This window comes from Oryzias melastigma, linkage group LG6 (genome assembly GCF_002922805.2).
Source record: "Oryzias melastigma strain HK-1 linkage group LG6, ASM292280v2, whole genome shotgun sequence".
Taxonomy (NCBI): domain Eukaryota; kingdom Metazoa; phylum Chordata; class Actinopteri; order Beloniformes; family Adrianichthyidae; genus Oryzias; species Oryzias melastigma.
Window position 1 is genome coordinate 34,964,578 of NC_050517.1, and position 12,050 is coordinate 34,976,627.

The 12,050-nt window shown below is 41.2% G+C and overlaps 1 protein-coding gene and 2 long non-coding RNA genes across 3 annotated transcripts; 2 read left to right on the forward strand and 1 right to left on the reverse strand.

Moving 5' to 3' along the window:
* Window positions 1–72: 72 nt before the first annotated feature.
* Window positions 73–1,574, forward strand: LOC118598893. Its single transcript, XR_004948120.1, has 3 exons — window positions 73–780; window positions 1,201–1,302; window positions 1,397–1,574. It is a non-coding gene; the product is annotated as an uncharacterized LOC118598893 (long non-coding RNA).
* A 124-nt stretch (window positions 1,575–1,698) lies between these two features.
* LOC118598908 lies at window positions 1,699–3,549 on the forward strand. The gene is made up of 2 exons (XR_004948139.1): window positions 1,699–1,797; window positions 2,012–3,549. It is a non-coding gene; the product is annotated as an uncharacterized LOC118598908 (long non-coding RNA).
* A 556-nt stretch (window positions 3,550–4,105) lies between these two features.
* LOC112152558 (mucin-22-like) lies at window positions 4,106–9,111 on the reverse strand. Its single transcript, XM_024282215.2, has 5 exons — window positions 8,899–9,111; window positions 8,476–8,577; window positions 8,214–8,381; window positions 7,981–8,097; window positions 4,106–7,771 (listed from the first exon to the last, which is right to left on the reverse strand). Exons 1-5 carry the CDS (start codon window positions 8,945–8,947, stop codon window positions 5,229–5,231), a joined length of 2,979 nt encoding a protein of 992 aa, XP_024137983.2. The 5' UTR covers window positions 8,948–9,111; the 3' UTR covers window positions 4,106–5,228.
* Between the last annotated feature and the right edge of the window lie 2,939 nt (window positions 9,112–12,050).

Genomic DNA, 12,050 nt, shown 5'->3' on the forward strand with positions numbered 1-12,050 from the left:
CCAACCTTTTTCTTTAAAGATAATAACCTCAGTTTTGATCAAATTCTGGCATCTATGTAGACTTTTGTCTTTTGTTCTGCTATTTCAATAACATGTTTTATTAACCCTCCATGGGTCAGCTGCTGCATGATGGGAGGACGGCGTGCTGCACCCCGCCGTTCAGCAGAGAAGTGAACGGACCAGATTCCTGACGTACAGAACAGGACTGTGACACAGGCCGCAGTATTAGCCTGTAATATGAAGCATTCCACTCCACATTAATCACTTTCTTCAGCGTCAAAGACAACGCTCACGCAGGAATCCATCACTGCTTCTCATTCAGAGGAACGTTTTTCACGTTTTACTCATTCATGTTTAAACACAAACAGCAACAAGAAACAACTAAAAATATCAACAAATATTTGCTCCTTATTACATGTAAATGTCATCCATGTCATTAAGATGAAACGATCAAATTAAATGTTTTTGCTCATCATTTTAATGAACTGCAATTTATGGGGTGTTGTTCTGTTCTTTGAGCTAAATAAATATAAGCATAAAAAAACATAAATAAATATTGATGATGCTGAAGGGTGTGTCTGCTTGTTGTGATGCTTTGACAATGGAGGCAGCAAGTGTTTGACGCTATAGCACAGCAACACACCCAGAACTGAGGTCACCTGAGCAGCATAAAAGCAGAGGAGCTGCTCAGCAGCAGCATCAAACCCCGGAGAACTCACCTGTACATCAGGATGAAGCTGATCTTCTCTCTGTGTCTCATCTATGCGCTCTGCAGCTCAGGTAACAACATTCACCTGGTTTCTTTTAGTCTGGGATGTTTGAACCGTCTGGTCCATCTGAGCCGCTGTTTCTGTATTTTACCTTCATTTATGTTCGTTTATTTAAAATATAAGAAATCTTTAGATATTCACATGTTAATAATAATGATAATAAAAGCATTTGAGTGGGATTCAGAAAGCTTTGAAAAGATCAGTTATAACATTTTGAGGATTAAAAAATAAAACACTAAATTCTAAAAAGAAAATGAAATTATCAAATTAAAGTTTTGTTTGAAACTAGAATGTTTTGTCATTGATTACAAATTAAATTTGTCATCATCATGTTAACACACCATAAATTTATTATACCTGCAAAAGATCAGAGTCAATCTTTCATGATTTTGATTCAGATGAATAAAATTTTTTTTTTTTTTCTCTCCAGCTGCTGCTCTTCAGTGTGACGCCTGTGCAGATCAGACATGTTCAACCACAGTCAGTAAGACGTGCAGCTCAGAGACCATGTGTATTACAGCTTCCATCAGAGGTATTCCTCTTCTCCTCTCACACGTTACTGAACATGTTCTGGAAGGTTCTGCGGGATTTCCATCAGTAAAACCATCTGTACTTTGACTCTGCAGCCACTTCATCTCAAGGTTCAGGAGCATTAATCTACAAGGACTGTGCTGCTGCTTCTCTTTGTCCAACCACTGGAGCTGCAACCTTTTCCGCCGCCTTGACTTTTTCCAGTGCGATTGCATCAGCTCAGTGCTGCAACACGGCCAACTGCAACTCCCAGACCCTGACATGTACGGACACTCAGCTTTTTACTGAAGAAAACCTCAGATTTCAAAACCATGTGGATGTTCCTCTGAAGTTTCTACACATTGGTCTTGTTAACAATAAAATCTTTTACTGTTTTTAGTTCCGGACCCTCCGTCTCCTAACGGCCGGACGTGTCCCGTCTGTGACCCGACCACCTCTCAGTGCAGCTCTACAGTTACATGTTCAGGAGACCAGACCAGCTGCTTCCAAGCAACCAGTGAGTTTTCATGACAACTAAACAAGTTTGACGTAAAAAAATATATTCTTCTGGTTTGTAATAATCATCAGCCTCTGTGTTTCAATAAAGCTAATAAAGTAAGTCAAAAACACAAAGAACAGGTTAAAAAAATTTTACCAAGACGTTTATTTAAAAAAACGTTTAATTATTTATGTTTGTATGATAAACTAAACCAAGTTGTGTTGATCTACAGTGACAAACGGCTCAGCAACATATCCAGTTGTGGGCTGCGTGTCTCCAAACACATGTGCAGCTGCAGCGAGCCTGAATAACCTGCCTTTCATGGAGAGCGTTGGTAACATCGTCACTGGACCGACCTGCAGCGCCGCAGCCATCATCACAACTGTTCAACCAACAATCTCTACCACACAAGAAGCAACAACTGCTGCCGCATCAACCATTGAAACCACAACTGTAGCTGCAGCAACGTCCACTACCTCTGCACCAACCACTGGGACCACAACTGCTGCCGCATCAACCTCTGAAATCTCAACTGTTGCTGCATCAACATCCACCAGCCCTACACCAGCTCCCACATCCACCTCTATTAACTCTACACCCTCTACAGCTGCCTCATCAACCTCCACCACTCCTGCACCAAAGGCAGATGGAGCACCAACTGTACCTGTAGCAACAGGTGGAGCAGCTACAACTGTTTCACCATCTGTAACCAATGGTGCATCTGGTTCCATGACTGTTTCTTCATCTGTTACTAACGGTGCAGCAGGAGCTGGAACAACCCAGTCAACCACAGTGTCAACAACCAGCAGTTCTGGAGTTTCTGTCCAAATGTGTCTTTTCAACCTCCTGCTTGGTCTTCTTGTCTTCATGTTGTAATTGATGATGGATGTTTTAGGGAACTTACTTTCGTTGGGAAAGTTTCATTTCTTTCTCACGTTTAAGGAAAACATCATCAGATGGTTAACAATATAAATGTAGGAAATGTCAGAAACATCAGGGTATTAACCTAAACTTTAAAAGTTATTTTTTATTATAATTGCAATTATTTAACATTCATATTTATTGCTTGTATTTTGAAAAAAGTGCTATTTACTATATATTGGTTAAAACCCAACAATTTATTTATAAATCCTTTAATGCAATATTTATTTGTCTGTGTTTGCCCTCCTTATTTATTGTCTTTTTAAACCAGTTCTAATAAAGTTTTAAGCCTAAAAATAAAATGCGTTTTCTCTTTTTGTAAGGCCTGAGTTGAGGCCCCTGTGATTCTAAAAAAAATCAAAATAAAAAATAAAAAAACATGCATAGCTGTCACCAGAAACTGCATATCTCATTCAGCCAAATGACCAGAACAGGAGCCAGCCTGCTGCTGTGCTGTCCATGGTACCAAATAAACATTTTTCAGTGTCCCAGTCCTGCAGTAGATATGTTTACCTCTCAAAGGTTCAGATCTACTCTGTTCATCAAACCTCTCAACCTGTACCACCTATGAATTACCTATGAATCTCAGAATTGGAATTCCCGATTTCTAGACCCATCAACATTAGGTGCAGTGCTGAGTTCAAACAGCATGACCACCAAACATTTGAAGTGACATACTCCTCTCCGTGCCTGACCCTCACCTGGATCCTGACTACTCTGGTTTTCCTCTGATGCTCTCATGCTGGTGCCTGACCCCTGCCTGCCTGACCCTGATTTAGTGTTGTGGACTTTTAGCTGTGCATCACGCCTGTTGCCCTGTCTGTGCTGAATAAACCTGCTGCACTTGGATCCAGCTGTCTGCCTGTTCTTGATAATAACAAATCATAAAATATAAAATCTTAAATGATGTCAAAAAATTAAAATGGGTAGCATATGACAGGCAATTTAAACCAGCAGAATTTGACCACACTTATGAATACTGGACTACAAAAGGAATAACAGCATGGTGCTTGTTAGAAAAAGAAGGGCAGCTGGAGAGTTTTGAGAACTTGACTAAACAATTCCACCTCGGAAAACAGGATTTTTTTAGATACTTACAAATGAGAAACTATTATAAGACTGTGATACAGAGCAACTCCTGAGGAGATGAGTGTGGGTTAGTTCAAACAATAATAAAGGCGTATAAGGCAATATTAAACTGATTAGTACACTGTATAAATCCTTAACAGAGTATGATAAAAACACAACTTTAAAAGTAAAAGATAATTGGGAAAAAGAACTAAACATAAAGATATCTGAACAGGATTAGTTTGACATGTGGAGACACCACCATACCACCACTGAATCTCGAACATGAAGAGAGTTCGCCTGGAAGAATCTTATAAGATATTTCTTAACGCCTAAACTGAAGAACAAACAGTTAAAAACAAATCAAAGCTGTTGGCGTGGATGTGGAGAAATAAATGTTGACCATTCACTTGTATTCTGGAAGTGTCCGAATGTAACAGGTTTTTGGAGGATGGTGGGTGATATAATATGCAAAGTGCTTGGATATACAATTCCGTTGGTACCAGAACTATTTTATCTGTACATGTTCTCAGGAAACTCAATCCACCAAAGTGACAAATATTTATTTAAAATTATGTTACTAGCCGCCAAAAAAACATTAACCAGGAATTGGGGCACCAAGACGATCCCGTCTAAGGACCAATGGATATCAACAATCAACAACATCTACTCAACGGAAACAATATCACACAGATTGAAACTGCAAGAGGCACAATTACACAGAAAGTGGAAAAAATGGACACTGTACAACAGAGATCTGTGAAGCACCTAGAATCGACCTTTATTTTGATTTTGGTTTGTGTTTTGTGTTTATGTAACAAAAAATAATAAAAATAAAGTATAAAAAAAAATGTAATTCTCGGCTTAACCCAAATTGTTGAACGTGAAACTCTATTAAATATTGTTAATCTGACAATTTATTTCTTCATTTTGTTGAGCTCACTCTTCTCCTGAATAAAAGACCGCGACACAACCCTTCCTGATTAACACAACGCAGAGGAATGAGTGAGGCGGTGATGGACCTGCTGAATATGGAAACACCTGTTCAGAAATTCATGTTTGTCTTACGTCACCAAAACCTCAATTCAGGCGATAGAAAAAGATCAAACATATTCTAATTTTAAACATAACACTTTATTAGAACTGGTTAAAAAGACAACAAATAATCTCGTGAAACACAAACAAATAAATATTAAATAATGGATTTAGAAAAATAAGTTGCTTAAGTTTTAAACAATAAATAGTAAATAACACTTCGTACCAACAATAAACAATAAATATGTATGATAAATAATAATTGTAGTAATATCATAAATAGTTTTCAAAGTTGAAGTTAATACCATGACTTTTTTTCATATTTCTGTATTTACATTGTTAGCCATGCTAATGGTTTACTTAAATATGAGAAAGAAATTAAACTTTCCCAACAAAAGTAAGATCCCTAAAACATCCATCATCAGTTACAACATGAAGACAAGAAGACCAAGCAGGAGGTTGAAAAGACACATTTGGACAGAAACTCCAGAACTGCTGGTTGTTGACACTGTGGTTGACTGGGTTGTTCCAGCTCCTGCTGCACCGTTAGTAACAGATGAAGAAACAGTCATGGAACCAGATGCACCATTGGTTACAGATGGTGAAACAGTTGTAGCTGCTCCACCTGTTGCTACAGGTACAGTTGGTGCTCCATCTGCCTTTTGTGCAGGGGTGGTGGACCCGGATGAGGCAGCCGTCGCTGGTGCAGGGGTGGTGGACCCGGATGAGGCAGCAGTCGCTGGTGCAGGGGTGGTGGAGCTGGATGAGGCAGCCGTCGCTGGTGCAGGGGTGGTGGAGCTGGACGAGGCAGCCGTCGCTGGTGCAGGGGTGGTGGAGCTGGACGAGGCAGCTGTTGCTGGTGCAGGGGTGGTGGAGCTGGATGAGGCAGCAGTCGCTGGTGCAGAGGTGGTGGAGCTGGATGAGGGAGCTGTTAAGGGTGTAAGGTTGATGGAGGTGGATGAGGTTTCAGTTGAGGGCGCAGAGGTTGTAAATGTGGCTGTGGCAGCAGTTGAAGATGTGGAAGTTTTGTAGGTTGACGCAGCTGCTGTTGAAGCTGAAGAGACTGTGGGGGTGGACATAACCGCAGACGTGGTTTCAGATGTTGTGGAGGTTGATATAGCAGCAGTTGTAGATTCAGAGGTTGCGGAGGTTGTAGATTCAGAGGCTGTGGAGGTTGATGCACCAGAAATTGGGGTTTCAGAGACTGCAGAGGTTAATAAAGCAACAGTTGTGGATTCAGAGGTTAGTGCAGCAGCAGTTGTGGTTTCAATGTTGGTTGAGGTTGATACGGCAGCAGTTGTAGATTCAGAGGTTGATGCAGCAGCAGTTGTAGTTTCAGAGGTTGATACGGCAGCAGTTGTGGATTCAGAGGTTGGTGCAGCAGCAGTTGTGGTTCCAGAGGTTGTGGAGATTGATGCAGCAGCAGACGTGGTTTCAGAGGTTGATGCAGCAGCAGTTGTAGCTTCAGAGGTTGATACGGCAGCAGTTGTGGATTCAGAGGTTGGTGCAGCAGCAGTTGTGGTTCCAGAGGTTGATACGGCAGCAGTTGAGGTTGTGGAGATTGATGCAGCAGCAGTTGTGGTTTCAGAGGTTGATACAGCAGCAGTTGTGGTCTCAGAGGTTGATACGGCAGCAGTTGTGGATTCAGAGGTTGGTGCAGCAGCAGTTGTGGTTCCAGAGGTTGATGCGGCAGCAGTTGAGGTTGTGGAGATTGATGCAGCAGCAGTTGTGGTTTCAGAGGTTGATACAGCAGCAGTTGTGGTCTCAGAGGTTGATACGGCAGCAGTTGTGGATTCAGAGGTTGGTGCAGCAGCAGTTGTGGTTCCAGAGGTTGATACGGCAGCAGTTGAGGTTGTGGAGATTGATGCAGCAGCAGTTGTGGTTTCAGAGGTTGATACAGCAGCAGTTGTGGTCTCAGAGGTTGATACGGCAGCAGTTGTGGATTCAGAGGTTGGTGCAGCAGCAGTTGTGGTTTCAGAGGTTGATGCAGCAGCAGCAGTTGTGGATTCAGAGGTTCTGGAGATTGATGCAGCAGCAGTTGTGGTCTCAGAGGTTGATAAAGCAGCAGTTGTAGATTCAGAGGTTGATGCAGCAGCAGTTGTAGTTTCAGAGGTTGATGCAGCAGCAGTTGTGGATTCAGCGGTTGGTGCAGCAGCAGTTGTAGATTCAGAGGTTGATGCAGCAGCAGTTGTGGTTTCAGAGGTTGATACAGCAGCAGTTGTGGATTCAGAGGTTGATGCAGCAGCAGTTGTGGTCTCAGAGGTTGATGCAGCAGCAGCAGTTGTGGATTCAGAGGTTAATACAGCAGCAGTTGTGGATTCAGAGGTTGGTGCAGCAGCAGTTGTGGTTCCAGAGGTTGTGGAGATTGATGCAGCAGCAGTTGTGGTTCCAGAGGTTGTGGAGATTGATGCAGCAGCAGTTGTGGTTCCAGAGGTTGTGGATATTGATGCAGCAGCAGATGTGCTTTCAAAGGCTGTGGAGGTTGATACAGCAGAAGTAGTGCCTTCAGAGGTTGAGGTGGTAGATGTTGTTTCAGAGTTGGTAGAGGTTGACACGCCAGCAGTTGTAGTCTCAATTTGTGTTAATGTAGATGCAGGTGCAGTTGTGGTTTCAGAGGTTGATGCACCATTAGTAGTGGTTTCAGAAGTTGGGGCAGTTGACGCGGCAGTCGTTGAGGATGCGGAACTTGTGGAGGTTGGTGTGATAGCAGTTGAGGATATAGAGGTGAAAACGGCAGCGGTTGTTGTTTCAGAGGTTGTAGAAGTTGATGTGGCAGTAGTTGTTGTTTCTTGTGTGGTAGAGATGGTTGGTTGAACAGTTGTGATGATGGCTGCGGCGCTGCAGGTCGGTCCAGTGACGATGTTACCAACGCTCTTCATGAAAGGCAGGTTATTCAGGCTCGCTGCAGCTGCACATGTGTTTGGAGACACGCAGCCCACAACTGGATATGTTGCTGAGCCGTTTGTCACTGTAGATCAACACAACTTGGTTTAGTTTATGAATACATGAATAATAGGAATGTTTGTCAAATATAGGTCTAGGTAAAATGTTTTTAATCTGTTCTTTATGTTTTGGCTTGTTTTATGAGCTTTATTAAGACACAAAGGCTGATGATTATTACAAACCAGAAGGATATATTTTTTACGTCAAACTTGTTTAGTTGTCATGAAAACTCACTGGTTGCTTGGAAGCAGCTGGTCTGGTCTCCTGAACATGTAACTGTAGAGCTGCACTGAGAGGTGGTCGGGTCACAGACGGGACACGTCCGGCCGTTAGCAGACGGAGGGTCCGGAACTAAAAACAGTAAAAGATTTTATTATTAACAAGACCAATGTGTAGAAACTTCAGAGGAACATCCACATGGTTTTGAAATCTGAGGTTTTCTTCAGTAAAAAGCTGAGTGTCCGTACATGTCAGGGTCTGGGAGTTGCAGTTGGCCGTGTTGCAGCACTGAGCTGATGCAATCGCACTGGAAAAAGTCAAGGCGGCGGAAAAGGTTGCAGCTCCAGTGGTTGGACAAAGAGAAGCAGCAGCACAGTCCTTGTAGATTAATGCTCCTGAACCTTGAGATGAAGTGGCTGCAGAGTCAAAGTACAGATGGTTTTACTGATGGAAATCCCACAGAACCTTCCAGAACATGTTCAGTAACGTGTGAGAGGAGAAGAGGAATACCTCTGATGGAAGCTGTAATACACATGGTCTCTGAGCTGCACGTCTTACTGACTGTGGTTGAACATGTCTGATCTGCACAGGCGTCACACTGAAGAGCAGCAGCTGGAGAGAAAAAAACGTTTTTTTATTCATCTAAATCAAAATCACGAATGTTTGATTAACTTTTTTGCCTTTATAATAAAGTTATTGTGTGTAAACATAATGATGACAAATTGATTTTAATCAATGACAAAACTAAACTTTCTCAATCCCAGTCAAATGTTTTTACCATCACCTTTAATATGTGTGAATATCTAAAGTTTTTCTTACATTTATATTTTAAATAAACGAACATAAATGAAGGTAAAATACAGAAACAGCAGCTCAGATGGACCAGACGGTTCAAACATCCCAGACTAAAAGAAACCAGGTGAATGTTGTTACCTGAGCTGCAGAGCGCATAGATGAGACACAGAGAGAAGATCAGCTTCATCCTGATGTACAGGTGAGTTCTCCGGGGTTTGATGCTGCTGCTGAGCAGCTCCTCTGCTTTTATGCTGCTCAGGTGACCTCAGTTCTGGGTGTGTTGCTGTGCTATAGCGTCAAACACTTGCTGCCTCCTTTGTCATAGCATCACAACAAGCAGGCACACCCTTCAGCATCATCAATATTTATTTATGTTCCATTTTGCTCAGAGAACAGAGGAACACCCATAAATTACAGTTAATTGAGATGAGTAAAAATATTTCTTTCTATTTTCAGCTTCATTTTAAGGCCATTGGTGCATCAACTTTCTAAAAATGACTTTTAAATATTAAAAAAATGGCATAGTTGATCATATTTGTGCATCAATTAACTTGTTTTTTGTAACAGTTTTGCATTTGAATATAAAGGAAAAATAAAATGCATTTGGATTAAAGTTGAGATTTCAAGAAAAACAAAATCATCTTTGCAAAGTAAGAAAAAAATATGAACTTAAGTTAAACTCTTTAAATGTTCAGTTTCTTTTATCATTACAGTCGTGGGATAGAAGTCCTTGTGTGTGGGGTCACGGGGTCAATATGGGGGGCAACAGTGGGGATTAGTCTCTACTTTTGTTATGTTTGTCTTTAAACTGTCTGACTCCAACTGTAAGAGCTTTGAATAAATAAAGTTTGATGTGACTTCTATGGAGGCTGAAGAAGGTTCTGTCAGTATCTGAGTTGGTCAAAGTTCTTATTTTTTTACATGTAATAAGGAGCAAATATTTGTTGATATTTTCAGTTGTTTCTTGTTGCTGTTTGTGTTTAAACATGAATGAGTAAAACGGGAAAAATGTTTCCCTGAGTGAGAAGTGGCGATAGATTCCTGCGTGAGCGCCGTCTTTGACGCTAAAGAAAGTGATTAATGTGGAGTGGAATGCTTCATATTACAGGCTAATACTGCGGCCTGTGTCACAGTCCTGTTCTGTACGTCAGGAATCTGGTCCGTTCACTTCTCTGCTGAGGGGCGGGGCGTGGAACGCTGTCCTCCCATCATGCAGCAGCTGATCCAGGGAGGATTAATAAAACATGTTATTGAAATAGCAGAACAAAAAACAACAGTCTTCCTCCTATATTTATTATGTAACTTCTATTTAAGGGTGATTTTTTTTATTTATAGTGATTTAGAAAAGTCTAAATACACACTCAGACTTTTATCCTTATTAACTGTTTGAAAAATATTTTATTATGGATAAAGATTTTCAGTGAAATCAAGTTTTATAAAGTGTAAAAAAAAATGTTTTTCATTTGTTGAAAGAATCAAAATAAATGTGTTAAAACAGAACTTTTTCATGAAGTTCAGGCTACGTTTATGTATACCAAAACCCACATCTTTTAACATCGGTCAGTCACCGCTTTGGCACATTCAGATATTGTGCAGCGTCTTCCGGTTGCAGGATTTCTCCCCCAAATGATGAATTTGTCTTTGCATTAGGGCCGCCTCGATGTCGACGACTAATTTAATAGTCGATTAGTCGTTTATTTTTATCTATATATTTTTTTTATCTCAGGGCCTTCAAGGAAGATAGAAAAGTGCTTTACAAGTATACATCTACGCTGTTTACTATTTTATCATTTATTACATATTTATATGTGTTACTGTTTAATTGTTTCTTGCTTTTAACAATTATGTTTAGTTTACTTTTTTATTCCCTGTGCCTCCTCGGCTGGATCCTCTCCTTCTGGGTCGGCTGCTGTTCAGTCGTTGCGGCTCTTGCTCTTGTGCTGTCCTAGATATCTTTACATTAAAAGTGGGGTCATCTGGACCCCACAAGATAGCACAAGGGCTAGATGGCCACCCCGCAGTGGAATCGCTGGGTCCCCACCTGTAACTCTGCATTTGGCTGGATATGCACCTGTACCAAGAGGGGAGTTCCCAACTATCACCCTTTCCACCAACAAGCGTTCTCTGATCTCAGCCTCTTTCCCTATGTTTATTTCCATCAGTTAAGGGGGTGGGACGTGTAAAAGGGGTCTCAAACTGGTGGCCTGGAGGCCATCTGTGGCCCTCAAGACGACATTTTGCAGCCCCCAACTTAATATGAAAGCTTCATTTTGGTGTGGCCCTCTAGTTTTGTATGAATGGCACTTTTACAATTTTGTGTAAAGTAGGCATTGGAGTTAATAATAATGATAGTGAATTAGATTTATCTGCACTTTTCCAGACGCTCAAAGAGCTTACACTGTGTATCCATTATTCATTCACACCTCATTCATACTTGGTGATGTACGTTACTACTGTAGCCTGTTGAAACCCCAAGATCCTGACTATGGGGTATTTTTTGTGTGTTAAGTGTAAAATATGACCATAGGTATGATAAATGATTATATGTATGTGATTATCTATTGTCAAGTTTCTGCCTTTAAGTGCAAGTCTTGTGTGACCTGTGGTCCTTCTCTCTCACAATGGCAGTGAGTAACTGAGTGAACAGAGAAACAGGCAGAAGAAGTGCCAGTCTGAAATTTAAACACAAAGGAGGTGATCAGACAAAACATGTTGGATTTTTCTTGTGTCTGTCATTTTTCCCTCTTGATATTGCTCCTCATCTTGGAGCAATATGAGGAGTTGTAGCTCCCTCGATGGAGTAGTCATGAAGGTTCAAAGTGTTTTGTTTGTCATTTGTGCAACAAGAACATTGAGACACATTGGAATTCTTGTGCTAAACTCTTAAAGTCACTATTTGGGTTAAAGAGAAATAAGTTTAAATAATATTATAGAGACAAAATATATAGATCAGAAAAAAGAAAAATATGGAATAAGAAAAGTACAAAAAAGGTGCAGGTTCACTGTAGTGCAAGAGCAATATTGAAGAGTGAAATGTTGCACGTTGACCAATTATGAAAAAGCTGTTGAAGAAGCGAGTTCTGTGGGTGATGATGCTGCGTCACGGGCAGGGAGTGAGTCAAGTGGAGCAGGGCTCTGATCATTCCCTCTCCTCTTCTTCTGCAGTGCTGCTTGTAGATGAAGTCCATGGAAGGAAGTTTTGTCCTGTTATCCTCTCCGTAGTTTTTAGGACTCTCTGCCTGTGTGGTGTTTCCGTACCACACAGTGATCCCTGCAGTGAGGACGCTCTC